We start from the raw sequence: 21,345 nt of genomic DNA, 5'->3' as shown, positions 1-21,345 counted from the left end.
GATGGAAAGGTTCTTTTTACCAAGCTAGAATACCGAAGATGCTTGAACTAAAATGTATTGGATATTATGCTTTATTGAATACCGGCTCACTGCTCATCGGGAAATTGTTCCTCTAAAATCTGAACAGCATGTGTAGCAATGATGCTCTGATCCTTCACTCCATTCAAAAATCCAACGCAAAATCGCATGTCCCGAACATATTGCTGCTTAGACTCATCTGCGTGGAACCGTGCCTCCACACCGAGGATTATCGCCGCAGAGAACAGATGTAAAGATGTAGCCCTGCATTGTTATTAGCATATGATGTTGATTGTCCTAGCACGGTGTCTCCCATGCTTAATCAACTCAAGGCTTGGGGTAATTACCAAGGTCTATGCCGAGCAAGAGAATCCGTGCAAGTAGAAGCTAACGAGATAATCCCACGCGCAGAATCCAAACATATCGCACGCGTTCGTGCGAACGTCGTGGGATCCTGAACCCATTGGTTTTGAAGGACCCGGTTTACTGCGATCCGGTAGTATAACAGTATCAAGGATATGTTTATTCGCTGCCATTGTATCCATGGCTTATCGACGTCTGGAGACTCAGTTACCGATGAAGAGCTGGAAATGTCGAATCGGAGGTGCGATGGCAGACCAGCAATGTTATCTGCGAGTGCTTCATCGGTCTGCAAGACCAATGTCACGATGTCTGCGGCCTTGCCAGATAGCAGGTTCAAGGAGACGCGAAATCCGTGATAGATTTTCGCCAACTGTATCATGACAATGTGGTACTGTATGGGTCTTGGGAGATCATCTTGTCTAGGCTCAGACAGCAATTCCTCATCATCTAACGTAGCAGGAAGTTCGATTCGAAAATCCGCGTCAGAAATACAAGGTGCGAGGTACGGTATGGGAATCCATTCGCATATAACCAACGTCCACCAAAGCCGCCGGCGCGTTTCTGTGAGAAGAAGCGATTCATTCTGATGCGCACTATCATTCCCCATGTTCAAAAACTGAGCGATGCGGATGGCGCAGGCCCAAAGCACGCTCTGCATCTTCGAGTCACCGACATTGATGGAAACGATACCTAAAATCGCAGTTGCCTGGACGGTGCGGACATCCCATCGTCGGAGAAAATCGGCTCTCTGGAGGAAGTATAGCGCAGAGTCGTACCAATTCAGAAGAAGTGCCCCTGTCTCTGCAGACAAGATGAGTGATAGCCAGCATACATAGAGAGTTTCTGAATCTTACGTTGATGGATACCTGCAGCCTCTGCTTCCTCCTCGTTCATGAATATCAGAGCAGCCTATCCACAATCCATTCATCAACCGAAAAGATCCCAGATTGTGAACAGCGAGGCAATACTCACACTGAGAAAACTAAAATAAACCGCAAGCCAGAACGGATCGGGGGTTTTGCCAAATCCAGACTCTTCTAAGAACTCGTGGCATTCTGCCTCAAAGGTCGGATGATGCAATGCACAATGCATCCAAGAAGTCCACGTCCTTCCGTAAACCAAGAGATTCTTTACACACGTAGCCGAAGGCCATTGAATCTGATCCTCACTAAAGACAGTCGGAGCACGACTCGTCCCACCAACAGCCTCGAAAAGCTCCCTCTCAAAACTTTCTGTAATGTTCAGAGCCTCGCCATACACTCCATCCTCCGTACTTGTTAGTGATGGGACATCCACAGTCCACCCTGCTATCTCAGCTTTCAGACGCCGATTCTCCTCAAGCAGATCCTGGTACGTCGGCGGTGCTTGCACCCTATTCATAATATAATATCAGTCAGTCGGTATTACTATACAAGTAGAAAGAATCCACTCACTTACCGAGATGCCAATAACTTCCCCTTTACGAAAACAGTCTCTCGCTCGCAGCTGAGCTCCAAGCCGCGAGATACGCATCCATGGCACGGTATCTTCTTATCGCAACGCACTCTGCGCCGGGCACAAGTTTTGCATGATCGGGGAGGTCTTTGCGTAGATCTAATACGAGTGCCACTTGGGGTATCTGGCATGTTTTTAATTTTCTTTTCTGGTTGAATGAGCTGAAGAGTAGAAGTAGAGCTAGGCCATAGCTTGTTTATATCTAAAGATTAGTCATCCGGCTCTAAGGTGTAGATGGACCAACGCAACTTAAGCCTCATATAATGGCCATGAAGTGACCCGCCTTTGCTCTAATTGCTCGATTCTAATCTTATTATCTCCGCTTAATGGCAATCTGATTCCTGAATCGCTACTTGTAATTTAATAATGCTATATCATCTATATATGCCAGTTCGTGTCTTGCATGATATCATAACACATAAAATGCCCTCTGCTAACCCTATGCACCTACGCATCAACAATCAAGCATATAATGAAAAAAAAAAAGACCTCGTAGAGTAGAGATATCATAACCAGCACAAAATTAAACCTCACCCCAGCCACCACTCCCCACGCTCCCGCCAAAATCCCAATAATGCCTACTGCTCCCACTCTTCCTCCTCTCGCTCGTCGCACAACTGCTACTCGCTCTCCTCTCTATCCCTGGCAGCCCAACACCCACCCCGCCGCCTGGCATGCTAACACCCCACGTCCGGCGGTCCACACTCCGGCGTCGAGTCCCCGTGACAAGCGGATGATGTTGTCGTACTCGAGCGGCGCGAGCTGCTGTGTCGGCTGTGGATGCTGTGGCCAGGTGGGCTGTGGTGAAGTTGGAGGATGCGAGGGATGGAATGTTGGGGTGGTTTGATGAGGAATTAGGGGATGTGGGGTTTGTTGGAGAGGTGGATGAGGAAGTGGAGAAGCGGGTCCGGAGGTAGCGAAATACCATTTTAATATCTAGATCCCTCTCCCATTCTTCCCTCGTAATCGGACATGTTTGCCGTGGTGTAGCTTCCTCGAGCTCTTCTGTAGCGAGGGATGTTGAAGTTGGGATGGTGACTGGGAGCGTTGGTTGGAATTCTGGGTTTAGAAGTTGGGTTGATGTTGAAAGCGGTGGTGGAGGTGGTGCTGGGTCGCGGGATGATTCTGGGATCATTGGTAACCCAGCATATGGCAGAGGAGTTTGTTGGGTTTTGAGGTATGTGGAGAATGCGCCAGGGTGGTCGGATAGTTGGTTTACTAGAATCCCCAATTCCCTTGCAACACGTTCCAAAAGCCTGTATTCCCAGCCCGCATGCTCTGATTGCTCAGCCGTGATAAGACCCCGTGGATCATTGGCAAGCGGCGTGGTAGACAGATCATCGTCTTTCGGCAGTGACTCCCCAAAGATAATTGAAAGCAACTCATCATCCACACCCATCAAATCCCGGATAACCCTCTTCGTAATCCTGCTCCAGAACGTCTCCCCATCCCCCTCATCTACCGCGTCCTCAACCACGCTCATACTGGCGACATCCTCTTGCTCCCTCTCTAGCGCCGACACAGTTGTAGCACGTCGAGCGCTATTCATGCTCATCTTCCTCCGCCTCGTCTCCTTTTGTATCTCATCAACCAACAACCGACTCTGTTCCATCCTCCACTTCTCGACGCGTCTGGTGCGCTCGCTCTCCGCAGCTTCAGCTTCTTCCTCTGCAAGATCGTCACTTGCTCTCCGGCGCTTGATACGCCGAGGGTTATAGCGCTCGAACGAGTATAACTGCTCCTGTACCTCGGGGCCCATACTCGTCCTATTGACTCTGAAACTGCCCAAGCCATCATGTGTCGGTAAGACAGTCCCGCTTGTCTCGCCGCGGTATACGCTGGGCTCAGTCCTGAACTCGTGTAAATGTGAATCTAGACTGTCTAACTCTCCGTCTTCTGTTCCTTCTTCTTCATCTTCTTCATCAACCGCTTGGGAGGAGGAGGAGTGCAGATCGATATCGAGGCCGGCTGCTGTGTCTAAGCTGTCGAAGTCGCTGGCTTGGGTACGGGTGCGGGCTGTGGAGGCTGTAACGGAGGTTGGGGAGAAGAGAATCCATTCTTGGGAGTCTGCGAGGTTTTCGCTTCGAGGGGTTGTGGTTTGGATGGGTTGAGGAGCGGGTGCGGGGTGTTGTCGTTGTTGAGGTTGGAAGGTGGGTTGGCGGAAAGCCATTATGCTTGTTCAATCTCGAAGAGATTGGATGATCGTGGCTGTAGATGAGGATGAGGTTGCCGCCGTGGAGGAAGGTCTGAGGAGTACCTAATTGAGGCTATGAACAGGCTATTTGCAGGTCGTGACCTGTACAACACGAGGAGTGAGATCGGGTGATTTATGACTCGTGTTTTCTTGTGCTTTGTGGATAGTTGAACGATTTGGAAAACCACGCGAGTACTTGGATGACTGAGTTCTTTGTCTTTACCGATGTTCCAAAGTACAGAAGTACATGTAGGAAACAGGTGAAGGAGATGCGCGATCACTACGGAATATGTCGTATCCTAGATTACGGATGACCAGCACATGGATAAGAGTCCTAGTGATAAGAACAGAACATAACATATCACAACACAGTCAGTCCCTGAAGAAATGTCCCCTCAACAATATATATACGGGCGTAAAGGGCATGTCAGAGTAGTACTGATTATTCATGTCAGACTACCATCTATATTAACATATTTCCCCTTCCATCAGACAATATATACGTGAGTAGCGCCATTTCAGGGGTGTGTTGTGTTATCCGGTTATCTTATCGCATTTTGGGCTCGATGATGGAATCGGTCTGGTGGATTTGTTGGCACCAAGTACCTACTTGCCGCAGCTACGCCAGTTCACGGGATGGGCGTTGAGTCAAGGATACAGGCAAGGTAGGTTTGCTACTGTATACGGTACTTACTCGTTCTTGTATCACAGGAGAGGCTGCTAAGGTACTGTGATTTGTCAAGTTCGGAATGTCAAACGGCCTTGCCTGTTCTCGAGTAATCATATGGCTCTTGATGAATGTGTGACTCTGGAGTACCAGTGCTGATTGTTAGACATACTCACCATCACGTTCGTAGAATATCAATACTGTCACGTCATAGGAACTCCAATTCTGGTCAAAGTCGTGCACTTCCTTAGATACAATGTTTAGAAGACCTGATGCCATAAGAGACATCGTGCAATCCAGCCATCGCAAATTAAATCAAATGTACGCCTCTTGTTCTGCAAAATGATTCTTTCTTGTCCTTGCAATACACAACATTTATGCCTCCTGGAAAGCAGCTGGGAAACGTCTGACGTTGTCTGCCAACTTTCCGTGGTTGCTCAAGAACTGAACATAAGCACCATCGACCAAAACCTTTCCAGTAGCCTTCTTCTCCATGTATTCTTCGCGGCGGAGAGGAGTGAAGCCCCAGTTCTTGGAGACAATGATCTTTTGGCGACCAGGGAACTTGTATTGTGATCGGCGGAGGGACTCAAGAGCGTGTGCACGGTCTGCATGATTATTAGAATTTTGGGTTTGTAACAAGCGGCGGTTTGACTTACAGGTCTCACGAGTTCTGATACTCAAGATGATTTGACCAATGTTGACACGGGCAACAGTTCCGTTGGGCTTACCCCAGGCACCACGCATTCCAGTCTGCAGTCTATCGGCACCGGCACAAGACAACATCTTGTTGATACGGACGACGTGGTATGGATGAGGGCGGACACGGAGATGGAAGGACTCCTTTCCGGTGTACTTGACCATGTACCTGTATAATAATGAGCATCTGCCTTTCCGTAACATTCGAGACGACGTGGCATGAACCCCGCTTCCGTCATGGAGTACTCACTTGTTGGCGCAAATACGGGCAGCCTCCAAAGCCTCGGAGCTCAGTTGTTCATACTCGTTGGAGACCAAGTGGATGCAGAGAGGGAACTCGTCGACGGTCGCACGCTTTCGGCCGAGATCGAAGATACGAATCTTGGGGTCTGGATGTCGTGGTCAGTGCTGCGGAAATGGATGCTTTCGTGAGTTGACTTACCAGGTACACCACGGTTGAATCGGGACTTGGGGTACGGCTAGAACGTTCAAAACGTCAGTTCTTGTTCAATTTCAATAATCCCGTTGTCGCAGAGTCTCGGAACAGTGCGGAAGATTGATCCCACAATGAGAGTGGCGATCGGTGGTTGAAATCCATCTTCCTTCTCTAATCCTCTGCGACGGATGTGAGGTAGGCCTACGCACCTTGTTCTTGCAGTAACGGTAACATCTCGCTGGGCGGCGTGCCATCTTGAATGATCTCGAGTTGGCGGGTTCTTTGTTGTTGCGAGATGGAGGATGAAGTCGAAGCTCTTGAGGAAGATGCGATTTCCAGATTTCAAATCAAGAGCTAGAAAGGGTTTAGCGTGTCCTCGCTTACCAATATTTGTTTCGCCCACAAGAATTTTAGCAAAGAAGCTCGGGGCTTTCCCTCTCTTCCGACTCCGAAGAGGACCAGAAGGAGAATATCAAGATGATTCGGAGGAATTGAGTAATTTTATGATTCTATAGGCGTATAAAGGGTAGGTTTCACGTATTTCAGAGTCATTCGCCGGTCATATTTTGAAATCACTTCGTCACTCATTCATCAAGCTCTCTCTCAGGACGACAACCCTTACAACTCCCCTCACCAAAGTCACACGTAATATTAGTTAGTCTTAGATGTAGAGGTATCATTCAGTATGCTATGAAGGACACAGAGTATGCAGAGTATGCACACTTGATCCACGATTTATCATTCCATTGCATCCCATCCCATCCATCCCATTACTTCTGCAATGCAATGTAGAAAGGTTTTAGACGCCAACATCATCACAGTTTTTTTTGCCTTCCGTTCCCATCCTAAGCACTCTCGCCGCTCAAGATATCAGAGTCACCAGCATCCAATACAGCCATGGTGGAGCAACGGAACAGCTTACCACAAGCAGTTCCAAGCTCAATCTGTTATGATGGCAAGTTAGCGAATGTACCCTCCAAAGTCTGACGACTTTTTCTCAGGATACGGTCCCTCGCAGACAAGTCTGGTCTGGTCGCTGGGGGAGAAGGAAATTGAATATATGTGGTACGTACGTTGTTTCCGGCGAAGTGGTGGACGTTGCACTTTGCGAGCATGGCGTAGTACTCGAGTTCACTCTTGCGGAGAGGAGGTGTGTTGCCGGCGATGATGACGAGCTTGGCCTTGCCAGAGCGGAGGGTCTTGAGGGTTGACTTGTATCCGAGAGTGACTTTACCAGACTTGATCACAAGCTTTGGAGGGAATCAGCGTTTGTACTTTTCTTATGTGCAGGAAGACGATGGAGATGAAGATAGAGATGAATTGAATAGACTTACCGCCAGGCGCGAGTTGATACCTTCGGCATTCTTCTTCTTAGCTGGGGCCATCGTTGCGAGTTCAAGATTCTATGGGATCTTGAAAAGTGGTATTCGATTGTTACGCTCCGGCGATGTTGTGGTTGGGAGATTTTCTTGTGTTGAAAGTTCGCGATAAAGTGTGCGCGGGCGGCGCTAGAATGGAGCTAGTCTTGAGCTAGCAAGCGTAAAGGTCACGTGCTTTTGCGAACTGGACCTGCACCTCCTCTTGAGCAGAAGCTCACCAAGGAAACCTTACCTAGGTATTTATTTATATCAACATCTTTACCTGCAGTGGTTTCCGTAATGGAGTAGACATAAACACCAATCCCAGAGTTCTCAATTCAAAGATAAATAAATTGTATAGTACTATCGAGAGGATAATTGATCCCTTCCTCATGATTACGGACCCATAATTACATGCTGTAAGGTAGGTACGAAGTAGACTTCGCAACATCCGCAACCAATTATGTGAAGAAGCAATCCAAGCCTATCCTAGCCAAGAGATGTTTCAATTTCCATGAGACCGGAGATCATGGACAAATGCAAAAATCCCCTGCCTTAATTGCTGTGATATTTATTAATATTGGCCCGATGTGAAGCTTTAAGGTTATGCAGACGCATTTGGACTACTGCACACCAGGGATAAATGCAAAGGACAAGTCGCGGAAGTCAAGCGCGCAACTCCAATCAAATGTCAACAGCAACGAGCGAGCATACCAGAATTCTTTATTCACCACCTCGCTGCTGACCAAAAACCGCATAAACACTACACTGTACATCTTGCAGCACTCGTTGTTATCTTTCTAGTACAGTAACAGTACATTTCTGCATCTCATAAGCCCATTCTACTAGGGCGCAGTCCGTTGCTATTATTACCTCTCAGGATCAACCTCCGGATTTAGCTGCGCGAACCCAAATCCAACAACACCACAGCATCATTTTGCTTCACCAGCTGTCTGCCTTCTCCATATCGCTACCATGAGTACAACTACAAAGAAACCACCAGTAGGCACAGCAGGCGGTCGCCGGACTTCCACCGATCCTCCTAACGGACTGCCAGTTCGAAGCCCAGGTACTCGTTCGCCCGCTCCATCAACATCAACTGCCAACGGAGTGGCGCGCAATCGCTCAATCAGAGGTGGAGCTTCTGCGCGAGCAGCCATGCAGAGGCCCGGTGCAGGTACATCACACCTCAGTCAGAGCAGCATATCCTCCGACGTAGATGATGACGCTCGCGCAGAAACGGTTGCTCTGCTAGACGACCTCAAGGAACGACTGCACAAGGCCGAGACTGCATCCGAGCAGTTCCAGAAACAGGCTCAAGTTCTCCAGTCAAGATTGGACGAAGCTCAGAGCGAGCAAGGCAAGCTTGAGGATCGTTTGCATGAGAACGATGAGAAATGGGAGCTGCTGGAGAATGAGAAACGTGATGCCCTTAGACAGAGGCGGGAGATGGAAAGCATCTATGAGGCCGAGAGAGGCTCGATGACCAAGGAGAGAGAGGAGATGTCTAATCGGGAGGAAGAGATGCAAACCATTATTCAGAGACTGAAGGATTCCCTGAGCCAGAGATCCAACACCGATGAAGAATCGAGGTTGTCAAGACGATGTGAGTAGAAAGCATTATGCGTACCTTGCCTATACTAATTTCCCATAGCCAACAATTCCTCCCCAAATCTCGATAACGGCCAATTCGCTCCTCCTTCTGGCCTCAATCGCAGCGATTCCCGCAATAACTCAAAGTTGCTTCTCCAGAAAGACCGCCTAATCGAGTCTCTCCGTCTAGAGCTCGCCGAAGCACAAATCAAGCTGGTTGAATCAGAGAATATGGGTGGTGGCCGCATGCAAGAAGTTGAAAGATTACTTTTGGAAGCCCGCATGACAAATGCAAGACTGATGGAGGACAACGAGAGCTATCAACTTTTACTATCTGAGAAGACATTGACGGGAGATTTCACAAAGAGTGACTTTATGGGCTCTGCTTCGAATCAAGATGCGCTGAGCGCTCTAGAGGGCAGATCAGCAGCACCAAGCCTAGCGGATGAGCTATCTGAGGCTGATGATGGGGGAAGCGACAATTACAGACGGTTGGAAGGAGAGTTGAAGTCGGCTAAGGACCAGAACAAGGCTTTGACACTCTACATCAACAAGATCATTGAGCGCCTCCTACAACACCAAGACTTTGAAGCAATCCTAGATCAATCATCTGACTTCAAGCCCGGAGCTCCCAATACCGAAAAGGCGCTTCCTGCCCCACCTCCAGAACAAGCATCTGGTGCTTCCATCCTCCAGCGAGCAAAGTCAGTAGCCATGGGAACCCGGCGACCACGCCCGCAATCACAAACAATTATGGGACCACCAAGCTCCCAGCATTCCGCAGTCAGTGACCCCGACACCGCGCCCAGCATCCCCTTCGGCCTCGGCCGATCCTCCAGCACTCGCAAAACAGATCGTCGCCCTATGAGCGAGCAATACACTGGTGGCGCCGCCAGCGTCGTGAACCAAATGTACAAAGGCGGCCAAAACTCACCCCCGATCACCGGCCCCCAAACACCGCGACACTCGCAATCCTTCTTCGCGCCCCCAGCGTCCGGCGGGAACCCCAATGCTGCGCATCGCGTCCCCAGTGCGGGTCAGGTCCCGACGGCGGGCAACTTCCCCGGCATGAAGAGCGAGACGAGCAGCATGAGCGGTGATTCGGGCGGAGTGTCGACGCCTCCTAGCCTGAGTCCTCCACGCGTTATCCCGGAGAAAGCTACGACATTTGCCGGGAATAAACCAAGGCCTCTAAGGTTGGTACAGGATCAGACCGAGCGGAAGACGAGCGCGGAGATTGAGGAGCAGAAGGCGAAGAGGGCCAGTTGGATGGGCTGGGCATTTGGGAAGAAGGATGAAGCTGCTGCCGCTGGTGGTAATATTGGTTCCGAGGAGGCTATTAAAGAGTAAAGAGTTCATGAATGACAGGGTTAGGTTTTGGGTTGAATTGGAAATAGGGATGTCTTGTTGTATTGTATTGGATTGGATACGATAGATGCATTGTCTTATCTTGTCTTGTCTTGCCTTCTTGTCTTCTCTTGTTGGGATACCCAGCTACTTTGGCCTGGCGTTGGTTTATTCCCGATGCAAGCTATGAATTCCATAATCTCTCTTCTCATATTCTGGCGCTTGCTTGCTTTTCCTCATTACGGTACGTGTGTCCCTTGTAGCTAATCATCTCTTCCTTGCACTTCTACTTGCACTTCTACTTCCATGCCCACTTACTCCGCCTGCGATCCTCCCTAGTAGTTCGCTTTACTAGCTAGGCTAGGGTGGGTTGCAAGTGAGGTATACTGAAATGAACGGTCGGTCGTCTGCGCTTTACTCTCTGGACGCAGGGAACCTGTTGCAAGTGCATGCATGCAGCGACCCAAAGTAGGTATGTTGGTAGCGACTGGGTTGACGTCCCTACTGCGATGCGATTTATTTTCCTTGCGCTTGCGCTTTAGACCCAAATACAATGACTGTCTAGGTACCAACGAGTGACCTCAGCTTATAGCAATATCGATTCCCAGATCCACCATGACTTCATGCCACGATATGTCCACAGACCTATCCGACTCATCCCTCCGCCTCCACACCTCCCGCACCACTGTCCTTGCATCTGCCGTATTCCCAATCCCGAGCGTTTCCCTTTTATCAAAATACACCTCGATCCTTCTCCTTGAATTTGAATCATTTGCCTCACAACCTGCAATAAACGCCGGCCACAAGATTCCAGACACATTCTGTTGCACTTCCAACAGCGATATTGCATCGAGATGCTCCACGCTCTGCCGAACAAGATGCTGTACTTTATGTACGGGTAACTTTTGAAGTGCACGGCTGAAGTACAGGTATGTTGCAGAGTACCATAAGCAGGCATAGCGCCACTTCATCTGCTCGAATGTAGAGGAATTTGCTGGGTACGCGGCCTGAATGAGCTCCGGATTGCTGCGGATGATTTTTAACTCGAGGACGTCTAGCACGCTTGTCGGGGGCTTTTGGTCGATATACACCCACTTGTTTATTTGGATGATTGCCTCGAGTATGGGTTGCGAGATGCAAAATATTTCATCGAGACAGTAGTCCAAGTTCTCATAGACCTCCGTTTCCGAAGTGTTCGATACCTCATCTCGCGGGCGGCTCATCTCATCCTGTAGCTTATGAGAGTCTTCGATCAGCAGCGACAGGGGTTCGAGCTCGAGAGCTAATGACCTGTGAGCGGGACGGAGAGCCTCTACACAGAGGAACATCTGGTATATCATAGAAGAACCCCGACTTCTTCTCCACACGCTCTTCTCCACGCATTGGATCCACGCGAAAGCACCCCGCAAATGCACACGCCAATCTGAAGACTCGCCGTTGATAATACCGGCTATGATCAGAATGTCTATCGCAGCCAAGACAGTTTCAGGAGATTTCGTTTTGCTATTCCCTGATATGCTACACATCAAGTATTGTATACTCAGCCGTAGATGTCTGGCTCCGATGACCCGTCCGCTCTGTTCCACGCGCTGCAGGTTCGCGCGACTTGCGGCTGCGAGTGCGTATATAGCGTGGAGCAGGGAATTGGCGGCCGGGTCTTCAGAGTTGTGGCTGGCGGACATGGCGAGAGGCGTGATGATGGCCAGGAATGGATTGTCTGCGCTAGGTGTTGGTAGCATTAGAGGGCTGAGAATCGTTAGCCAAAAGTGCATCAGCAGCCGATCTTCTTTGTTTTTTGTTAGGAAAGAGGCGAAAAGTGACGCTTCGAGACGCAGATTGATATCTTCTGATGTCGAAGAAATACGGTCGATTCGCTCCACATCCACCCCGGTTTCTTGCAATCCATGGTGGTAAAGTGGTTTCCGATGACGAAGGGCCCTGCTCGGTGCTTTTGTGCACGACTTCGTTAAGTCTCTACGGCTTCCTTTAGTTTTAATAGAGTTGTCGACTTCTCCGGCTACATGTACCAAAGCAGGAGTGTCGTTAAACACAGGGAAAACCCCAAACGGCCCCGCAATGCAACTGCATTCTTGTGGAGCCAAATCCAATTCATCGATTGCAGAAGAGATGGCGTCCCGCGTCATTAATTGGACCGGTTGACAAAAGTCATTCAGAAGTGACACCCGTTGTAACCCTTTAGACACCTTACAACCAGGCCATGTCAACCTAGCGCTATAACCCTTGCAATGCAGAAATGCACTTTTGCACCTCCGGCAGATCGGTCTCTCCTCATCACACTTTACTCCCCTCGAACGACAGGTCGCACAGCCGGTGAAAGTCTTGGTTCGTTTATGCTTCGTCATAGCAGCATTTCCAACACTATGACTGGGTTTACGTAACTCGGTCTAACCGCCTCCGTCTTCGTTACATTACATTGTCCATAAAGCTGATATGGTGAGGGATGTAAGCTTGGCTTTGACACTGAGTATAGAATATGTTGTCAGGGTGTCTGTGGTGAGGAATGTGTAAGCAGATCCTGCTTACTCACTATTTCCCAGAAAGAAGTAACTCACAGCGATTAGCGGGCCACGCTTGTCGTAATTGGTCGAAATCACTCCACTCTTACTCCCCTATCTGAGTTAAGCGGCAAGCATCTTACCACCAAGTACGAGTGCGGAATTACATCTACCTGATTTATCAGCTATTGATTTTCAAAAGCCTGATGTAAGAGATATATAAATACGTCTATGTGATATATACTTGCTTTTTGAAAATTCAACTAGAGACAATTTACTTTTGCCATTGTTTCCTACTTAATTCGTGCTTGAAAAATGACTACCAAACACCAAAACCGAGGACTGGTGAAGCAGGGAAAAAATGATGCCGCAGTCATCAATCTTCCTTATCCCAAACTCCGAGATGATTTCATTCAGGTGAAAACAATCGCTGTAGCGCTCAACCCAGCCGATTGGCAAGACCTGGAAGAGCAAGAGCTCAAGCCCGGCTCACCACCTCTCTTGATCGGCTGCGACTATTCTGGGATCGTCGAAGCGATTGGAAAGGATGTAAGCAAAGATCTAAAGATAGGAGACCGAGTGATGGGCTTTGCTCATGGCAGTAAGTGCTTGCGATCAATTCAGCGGGAAAATGAGAATGATAATACTAACCTCAAGCCTAGCGAATGTGGATAATCACGAGGACGGCACTTTCGCGGAACATATCACGGCCAAAGGAGATCTCACTATACGCATCCCACCTAGCTTGAGTTTTACCGATGTTGCCACTGTACCATGCGGTGTGGGGACCGCTGCACTTGCATTATATAGACACCTTGGCTTGCCATTGCTGCCTGAAACTGTGGCTGGCAGCCCTTGGATACTCGTATATGGAGGCAGTAGTGCATCTGGATCCATAGCTATTCAGTTCGCAAAGCTGTACGTACAAAGTTTTACCCCGCTGCTTGGAACACTAATACTGATCCGTGAAAAGGTCTGGATTGAAGGTCGTAACAACCTGCTCTCCTCGAAACTTTGATTTTGTCCGCGGACTTGGTGCAGATGCTGTGTTTGACTACGTAAGCTTGGGTCCTCACCCCAGGCAAGTCTGATCTGACATGCACATTAGCGAGACCCGGGTTGTACCAGACAAATCCGAGAACTTACTTCAGACACCCTCAAACTCGTTCTAGACACAATCGCTACTTCGGAAACGGCTGAGGTCTCTACCCAAGCTATGAGTTCAAGCAAAGGGGGTATATATTGCAATTTGATGGGCGTTGACTCCCCTCGCAAAGATGTAAAAGCCGTTTTCTTCTTGGGTTATACTGGCCTTGGTGAGACCTATACCTTTCTGGGCGAAGAATGGCCTGTGGTTCCCGAAGATTATGAACTCGTCAAGAAGGTTCTTGCCCTCTCTGAGGGACTTCTTGAAGATGGGAAGATCAAACCACATCCGGCGGCTGTTCGGCCTGGTGGTCTTGGGGGTATTTTGAGTGGGATGATGGATCTGAAGAATAAGAAGATTAGTGGGGAGAAACTGGTCTATGTCATTGGGAAGGAAGATTAAGCTTTTTGGTTTCTAGGTCTTTTACTGAATGCAGAACCGTTTAATTATATTAAATGGTTGGTTCTAATCTGATTACTCCTAATATGGGGATTTTACCAATGTAGTAATTTAGAAAGCTTGATCTTCAAAAGTTTCTTCATAGGCGTGCATGCGTATGCACTTCCATCTGCTTCAACGTTTGGAATTGTTGCTGCATATTTGAAGTTTCTGGGAGTAAGTTTTCCACAATACTCCAGGATATTTCCTGCGATGAACCGGCCTTACCTCATAACCAGTCGTGGGAATAGGGATCACTAGCTATGCGTAGGTGGTCGGATAAATAGTGGTAAGACTCTAGTTCGCTGGGAATTCCCATAGACGTCAAGTAAATCAAAAACCGTGAACGGAATTCGTTTATATAATGGACAAATATGATGATCTGGAGAAGATATCTCTACTGTTTCTATCATTCAAACGGCTAGTATTACCCAGATATGTGTTGGTTCACTAAACCTTGGTATCCTTGATCTCAGAGGAGGTAGTATTCTCACTAGTCTCCACCTCTCCTTTTTCAAAAACACCTTCTCCTTTCCCACTGCTTTCCTCGTCAACGTTCCTATTCTCCAGTCCAATCTCAGCAGTGGCGAACTTATCGGCTGGGTCTCTATACGCCGGCACGAAGTTAACGCAGATGGCATAACTCCAAGCTGCGACGAAGAAAGCAAGTGGCACGCTCATAGCGGTCGCTGTAGAGTTGTTGAGGTCGGCTGCTGCACCAAGCAACGGAGGAACACATGCTCCTCCAGATACTCCTCCAACTATGAATCCAGAACCACGCTTCGTGTATTTTCCTAGGCCTCGCATACCGAGCGCGACGATGGTGGGAAAGCAGATACTCTCAAAGAAGAGCGTGATATACAGCATTGCCATGCCGGTGTTGTCCCGTTGCGTGATACTCGGTGCAATGAATATAATGCACATAGTTAGGTAGAACAAGAAGACCCAGCGTGGTCGGATGTATTTCATGAGAGCAACGCCAAGGAAGCGACCCGCAGCAAAAGCACCTTGTGCTCCAGCGAGGAGTTTGGCACCCAGTGCCGAGTCGGTGTTGGGTCTCGTCTCGGTCACGTAGTTGATGAAATAGGATGCAATCGCTATCTGCGCACCCGTGTAGCAGAATTGAGCAAAGGCGGCGTGAAAGAGGCGGTATTGTTTATAGAATGGCTTGTTGTCAGCATTTGCGTGGGTTTCTTCAGCTTGGAAGGCCATGTCCGCATCCGTAACTTCTGGAATAGGAGAGCTGAAGAAGCAATTAGTAGTTGCGGTTTCAAAAGGAGCAGGACTGGATTTCTTACAAATAGAAAAGACCAGCGAGCAAGAATACAAAGATAGCAATGGCGAGATACACCCATTGGACATTCTTCAATGCTGCAGGGTCATCAGCAGTCTTGGTGAAGAAGACATAAGAGCCAAGAACGGGCGCTACGACCGTTCCGATTCCGTTGAATGCTTGTGAGAGATTGATTCGCATCTCCGCATATCTCGGTGGACCACAAACTGAATCTTCGTCAACCAATATCTCATTTAAGTATAGGTCCCAACGTACCAGTGATGTAGGGATTCGCGGCCGTTTCTAACGAGCCCAAACCGTTTCCGATGATAAAAATCGCGGCACAAAACCCCCCGAACGACCGATGTAGAATACAAGGCCAGGCAACGAGAGCCCCAATTCCGTAGAGACAGAGTCCCCAGATGAATACCGGCTTATAGCCATAGTGGCGGAGAATCCAGTTCGCGTGTCCTAGGGATGCGAGGGGATATGCACTTTAAGATCATTTATTATTTTCTAGGTCTACAACATGGTACAACACACATACCCAAAATAAGCAGCTTGAAGACCTGATGATCTAGCTCTTGTAATATGAAGCGTGTTCTGAAAATGTTTGTTTAATGTATCGAGAAGCCCGTACGAGAATCCCTATATGAAAGAGTTAGCGCTAAATTCATCGATACAATCGTAGTTACGAGACATGCCCAGAGAAAAAATAAGATCGTAACGAGAAACAACGGATATATTGATTCTCTTAGTGTCAGCTGCGCGGCTTGGGTCCTCTCCTTGTCGCTAACTTTCAGGGAGTGTTTCTTGAAGAATTTAGCCATCTTGGCGGATTTAGCTCCAAATAAAGGGCATAAAGAGTCAGGTTGCAGTTCGGTTTCCGAGGTGGGAGGGGATTACACGGTATTTAAATGCTACTGTAGTAACATGCAATAAATGCATTTACCCGTAGGAGTTTCGTGGACAGGGTTGTACAGATTGCGGGGTAAACCACTTGAAATACTTGCTGTTGTTGGCAAGCGGGGCTTTAGGAGCATGCATACTAACTTTTGAAAGGGAAAGATCTGCGGCAATCAAAGCCGAACAATCGATATTCTGGGGTAGAGCTTGATTCTAGACTACGTGAATTGAAGCTGAATGGTGGTGAAGTTACGTCAACTATGCGAGGATGATCGCTCACGTGTATTCAAAAAGGAGGCGGGGGGGGATCAGGAGCTTGTTGAGGCACAGGCACTGAACCTTCAGTTTTCGAGAGCTGCTTGAATAATCAATGGTTTTGATGTCAAGCTGCAACTATGTTCTTCCCAGCTAGCTTAAAAATGGAATATACGTTCCATTCCTACAATCAAACCCCAGATCTGGATTCAACTCGGCCGTAGCGTTTAGACAAATAACCGTCGCGGCTTTCTCAAGTTGCGAAAACACATGAATATTTTTTGTCGCAAAATTCTGACAAGATGAATTCGTGTTGCACTCCATAATCATAGCTTCCGTATGAGTCAAGTTCGGCAAACCAGCATCATACCAGCAGGGATCTGTTACACAAGATCCATCTCCAGGTCGAAAGGTGTTAATTGACCCTGTAAAATTTTCCCATGTGAAGTCACTCATCTGGACTGTAGAGTTGTTCGGTCTCCCAATCGTTGCGCCATTTTCGAGTTGTGTTTGATTCGAGCCTTGGTTATAATACGTTTGCGTGACAAATATGGGGAAGGTAACATTATGAGTCCGGATATTAGACCAAGTGACATTCTTTGCCAGGCCTTGCCCCCCAATCCAAGACTTGAAACGGGCAGCGTATACGGCGTTGATGACTGTTACATTGTTGAATTTGATATTGGAGACGTTCGCAAAGGAGCCTTGATTTTGTCCCAAAGAGCCGATACTCATCCCATGGCTTTGGTACCCGATCGTTCCACCTTGGAAGAGAATATCATGTGCGCCAGATTGAACTGCAATGGCGTCGTCTCCATTGAAAATAAGGCTGTCGAGAATCTTGATGTTCGTGCCGGTCACATCAAAAGCATCCGTATTAAAGGGAAAGCTTCCAGTTGTCGAAAAGGCATCAACAACAGTATCACTGACTGTGATAGCATTTCCAATAAGTTGCACACCCCAGGCAATTGGCTTTTTTGACTTGAAGTGTTGGATTGAGCCATGGGTAGTATTGAAGCTCATTAGATGAGGCCGAGCAGCGATGCCAGTTCCATTGACGGGATTTGCATCCCACCAAGCCTGGCCATATGAATATATCCAGCCGTTTGTGAGATTGCTAGTTCCGATGAAATCAATGGATGCCCCAGCAAACTTAAACCAGTAGAGAGCGGTAGAATACGTGAGAGCATTGCTGGCATTAACAGCTGCCTGGACAGCGGTTATCTTTCGGGGGAGATGAAGATTGCCCTGCAAATGGATCTCCACGTTGCTGAGATTGGTCGCACTGATGGGAGTCAAGATATTGTAGTCTAACCCCTCACTGAATACAATGATTGCATCTTGCGAGCATTCTGCAAAGGCGGAAGCCACAGCAGGTGAATCATTCAATGTCCCATTCGAAGAGCGATATTTTGAAGCAATGGTACAGGTTTTTCGTGGATACGACCCGTTCCATGAGGAGGAATCCACAACAGCAGCGCAAAAATAAAGGACCGGCAAGACTACCTGAGAAAGATGCATGGTGTAGAACAATATCAACTCCGAGCGCAGAAGGAAAGTGTACTAGATTGGTTTGCACTTCAAGATGCGACCAAACTTTCCTGCTATATATGCTGATGACTTCATTTCCACAGGTTTTATGGTGGCAACTTAATCAAGAAGTGTTCTGAAGACCCGGAATTATTACCAGCGTATTCCTCATTAGAGTGTTGACGAGATATCGTGAAGTGAGTTGCCGGGTAAAGGGGAACCAATCGCTGAACGTCGGGAAATACGCAGTTTAACCCCGCAAAATAGTTTTCCCCATAGACAATCACCATTTTCGGCTCGAGTAGGACCCTGCACTTGTAATTGGTGGAAAAGACATAGGTTTTAGGGATTTGGAGCCCATACTCATCGTCACAAAGTAGTTTGCCGATAGCACGGAGTTCACACCAATAACATCTAGCTTAAAAACTGCAGACCGTATAATACCTAAATTGCACTTTCATTTCTAATCTGATTTAGAGAATTGTACCACGCATGAACTCAGGGTGAGAAACAGCCAAGGACTCGAGAATTGCAGCCAGGTCAAGAAATCGCTTTAATTTTAAATGACTTCGTCAATATTCCAAAAAATGAATGTAAGGATAACTTGATGCTAGTTTCCCTCGGTGACCTCCTTCACTTTACTTCTCCAAATCCCTTCTTCACTTCGGCCGCAAACTCTCCCAACGTTGAAAAAGCAGCAGCTAACTGCACTTCGTCTTTGAACTCTTCGTACTTCCCACCCATCGAAGCATCATCTTCAGATCTCTTAATCCACACACTCGGCCTCAAGCCAAACGTCTTCGCTGGACGATGATCATGATAAATACTTTGTGCAACCTTCAGAATCTCATCCTTCTCCACACCAAAATCTTTCTTCGCATGCTCAACCAAATACTGGAAGTTCCTTAGATCAGGCTTATATGACCCAATGTTCTCAGCAGTATAGATCCCGTCAAAATTGACACCTTTGAGAGGGCCAGCAAGGGTTCGCGAGAATGATGCATTGTCAACGTTGGACAGCACAACTAGCTTGTAATGCCGGCCCAACTCCTGCATAGCAGCAACGGTATCAGGGAAAGCAGGCCATTTTCCAATGGTAGCTCCGAAAGCTTTAGCTTCTGTTGTATTGAATGGGATCTGCAGCTTTGCTGCGATCCTTTCGTAGGCGGTCGCTAGGACTTTTGGGTATGTAAGAGTGGGGTCCTCGGTTTGGATGGCGGACTCGAAGTTTGTGAATTCTGTGAGAATAAAACTCCGGTTTACGGCCGAAGCATTCTGATCGGGATGATGCGGATCATTCTGCGGCAGTTTTGAAAGTAAAGGAAGGAGTGATTCGAAGATACCCGATTCCCAGTCGATCAGCGTGCCGTAGATGTCGAAGCTTAGGAGCTTGTACTCGGTGGGGTTAAAAACCATGGTTAAATAGCCCTTGCTGAAGAAAATATAGAAAGTATAAAAGTTGATATATCAAGGAGCAATATTTAATATGTAAATGGCTTTTTATATTTATTGAATAGTATCACGCGGATGTAATCCGGAGGGCGTGCTGCTGGAGGTTGGACTTAGCTGCTTACATAAGCCGTCTGTGGGATAAAACTCTTCATCTCAATTAGCTCGTCTTCCAGATGACACATAATAACATGCTCATCACCTCTATGCTAGCTTTGACGCTATTCATCGTCCTCTTTGTGATCAGCTTTATCTAACACGTACCAAAGACTACCGAAAGTAGAAGATACTGGACTTTGATCCAACTTTCATCAAAGTCTCCATCTCAGTGATCCGATTTACGCACTTCCATTCTTTATTCCCTCCCAATCCTCTTTGCTGAATCTATATTCAACCTCCTTTCCCTCACTCTTCACCCGCTTCCACTTCGCTATCCCCATCCGATCAGCTAGTCCTTGAAACGGCGTATTCACCGCTAATGTCTCAAAATACGCCTCCTCGCATCCGACGCCCTCCACCTTCCGGAATGCAAAGTCTAACGTAGCCTGTAACGCTTCCCGCCCGTACCCCTTCCTCCACTCGGAGCTGTCAATCAGCACACCCAGGTCCGCAATTCGCTTACCCTGAGCGTCCGTAGAGATGGCGTTAATGCCGCCGAAGCCGATAACGCCATCCGCAAGTGGTGATCCCGTCTCTATTGTTGGGCGTCGAGTTATGACGAGGAAGTAGGCTTGCCCACAAGCGCGTAGGTCCTCCCATTTAGCGATTCGGCCCTGGTATTCTTCTGCCGTTGGGTTGCTTGGCTTGCGCGGTTCATGTAGGGTGTTGAGGGGGTTGGCAAAAATGGCTGCGAGGGGGGCAGCATCAGAAAGGACGGCGGGACGAATGGTAAGATTTTTAGTGCAGAGATTGGGATTTAGAGAAGACATCTTGCGGCAAAAAGTGTTGGTTACTATCAGTACCTCAAGTCGTAAGATCACGCGTGATTAGGATACAACACACTTAAGAGTACGGTGAAGGTAATTCCTGGTTATGTTGTCTCTAAGGATCAAAAAGCTAGGAGCTAAGGGAGGGATCTATATACAGGGAAGACAACTCATTGATGAGTCATCCCGAGGTAGAGATCACTAGGGGGTGCAGTAATTCATCCGCCAGTAATTCATCCGACACCAAAGTAGACTATGCACTCGTGTAGATAATTTCGAATTAAGATGTAAAATAACCACTTTGATCCTTATTTGTGGCACTAATAACACGTTGCATAGCTCGTGCGAGCACTCCAGAATGTGATTTAAAGCATAAAGAATTCGACACCCTAGCCATACAAAATTTCTTCAAGCGCTCGCTAAAAGAGTGCAAGACGTGCCAATCGCAGGGAGTTGCTGCGGGAGTTCTATAGTTGGGAACCTAAGTTTATTAGAGAACAATCTTTAATTATGAGGTTAGTCGAGCCACGATTCTTTATTGATATAAAAGGAACATCGTATAATACTATCGATATATATAAATAATAAATAAGCTAAATAATAAATAATTCGTTTAACTAAGGGCTAGCATTAACAGTTGCCTGATCTTTTAAAATGAGGGCATTCCCGTAAAAGTGGGTCGGCACTTTATTAAATACTGCTATTCTTTTCCAAGTTCGTCTTTGTTGCAGTGGGG

At 47.7% G+C, this 21,345-nt stretch overlaps 10 protein-coding genes across 10 annotated transcripts; 2 read left to right on the top strand and 8 right to left on the bottom strand.

Annotated features, from left to right (window-relative positions):
• Positions 1-86: 86 nt before the first annotated feature.
• lepB_1 (putative transcription factor lepB) lies at positions 87-1,275 on the bottom strand (the record flags this gene model as incomplete). The annotated part of the gene is made up of 3 exons (XM_031147876.1): positions 87-282; positions 366-1,182; positions 1,236-1,275. The coding sequence occupies 3 exons, from the start codon at positions 1,273-1,275 to the stop codon at positions 87-89; spliced, it is 1,053 nt and encodes a 350-aa protein (XP_031008057.1).
• Positions 1,276-1,308: 33 nt separating this feature from the next.
• On the bottom strand, positions 1,309-2,006 carry LHYA1_G002901 (uncharacterized protein; the record flags this gene model as incomplete). The annotated part of the gene is made up of 2 exons (XM_031147875.1): positions 1,309-1,753; positions 1,819-2,006. The coding sequence occupies 2 exons, from the start codon at positions 2,004-2,006 to the stop codon at positions 1,309-1,311; spliced, it is 633 nt and encodes a 210-aa protein (XP_031008058.1).
• Positions 2,007-2,398: 392 nt separating this feature from the next.
• LHYA1_G002900 (uncharacterized protein) lies at positions 2,399-4,045 on the bottom strand (the record flags this gene model as incomplete). The annotated part of the gene is made up of 1 exon (XM_031147874.1): positions 2,399-4,045. One exon carries the CDS (start codon positions 4,043-4,045, stop codon positions 2,399-2,401), a length of 1,647 nt encoding a protein of 548 aa, XP_031008059.1.
• A 1,066-nt stretch (positions 4,046-5,111) lies between these two features.
• LHYA1_G002899 (60S ribosomal protein) lies at positions 5,112-6,551 on the bottom strand (the record flags this gene model as incomplete). Its single annotated transcript, XM_031147873.1, has 6 exons — positions 5,112-5,344; positions 5,396-5,604; positions 5,686-5,824; positions 5,878-5,914; positions 6,077-6,225; positions 6,494-6,551. 6 exons carry the CDS (start codon positions 6,549-6,551, stop codon positions 5,112-5,114), a joined length of 825 nt encoding a protein of 274 aa, XP_031008035.1.
• Positions 6,552-6,716: 165 nt separating this feature from the next.
• Positions 6,717-7,256, bottom strand: rpl-30 (60S ribosomal protein; the record flags this gene model as incomplete). Its single annotated transcript, XM_031147872.1, has 3 exons — positions 6,717-6,815; positions 6,945-7,121; positions 7,206-7,256. 3 exons carry the CDS (start codon positions 7,254-7,256, stop codon positions 6,717-6,719), a joined length of 327 nt encoding a protein of 108 aa, XP_031008036.1.
• A 948-nt stretch (positions 7,257-8,204) lies between these two features.
• On the top strand, positions 8,205-10,172 carry LHYA1_G002897 (uncharacterized protein; the record flags this gene model as incomplete). Its single annotated transcript, XM_031147871.1, has 2 exons — positions 8,205-8,835; positions 8,884-10,172. The coding sequence occupies 2 exons, from the start codon at positions 8,205-8,207 to the stop codon at positions 10,170-10,172; spliced, it is 1,920 nt and encodes a 639-aa protein (XP_031008042.1).
• Positions 10,173-13,000: 2,828 nt separating this feature from the next.
• TOXD_1 (Protein TOXD) lies at positions 13,001-14,234 on the top strand (the record flags this gene model as incomplete). The annotated part of the gene is made up of 4 exons (XM_031147870.1): positions 13,001-13,286; positions 13,348-13,603; positions 13,659-13,743; positions 13,794-14,234. 4 exons carry the CDS (start codon positions 13,001-13,003, stop codon positions 14,232-14,234), a joined length of 1,068 nt encoding a protein of 355 aa, XP_031008043.1.
• Positions 14,235-14,720: 486 nt separating this feature from the next.
• fucP_0 (L-fucose-proton symporter) lies at positions 14,721-16,373 on the bottom strand (the record flags this gene model as incomplete). Its single annotated transcript, XM_031147869.1, has 5 exons — positions 14,721-15,513; positions 15,569-15,770; positions 15,820-16,037; positions 16,091-16,191; positions 16,239-16,373. The coding sequence occupies 5 exons, from the start codon at positions 16,371-16,373 to the stop codon at positions 14,721-14,723; spliced, it is 1,449 nt and encodes a 482-aa protein (XP_031008040.1).
• Positions 16,374-16,857: 484 nt separating this feature from the next.
• On the bottom strand, positions 16,858-18,225 carry pgxC (putative exopolygalacturonase C; the record flags this gene model as incomplete). Its single annotated transcript, XM_031147868.1, has 1 exon — positions 16,858-18,225. The coding sequence occupies one exon, from the start codon at positions 18,223-18,225 to the stop codon at positions 16,858-16,860; it is 1,368 nt and encodes a 455-aa protein (XP_031008041.1).
• Positions 18,226-18,867: 642 nt separating this feature from the next.
• LHYA1_G002893 (uncharacterized protein) lies at positions 18,868-20,612 on the bottom strand (the record flags this gene model as incomplete). Its single annotated transcript, XM_031147867.1, has 2 exons — positions 18,868-19,666; positions 20,026-20,612. 2 exons carry the CDS (start codon positions 20,610-20,612, stop codon positions 18,868-18,870), a joined length of 1,386 nt encoding a protein of 461 aa, XP_031008038.1.
• Between the last annotated feature and the right edge of the window lie 733 nt (positions 20,613-21,345).

Source organism: Lachnellula hyalina (genome assembly GCF_007821495.1).
Source record: "Lachnellula hyalina strain CBS 185.66 chromosome Unknown contig00020, whole genome shotgun sequence".
NCBI lineage: Eukaryota > Fungi > Ascomycota > Leotiomycetes > Helotiales > Lachnaceae > Lachnellula > Lachnellula hyalina.
Note: the sequence above shows the minus strand (reverse complement) of the source record. Positions and strands in the feature narration are given on the sequence as shown.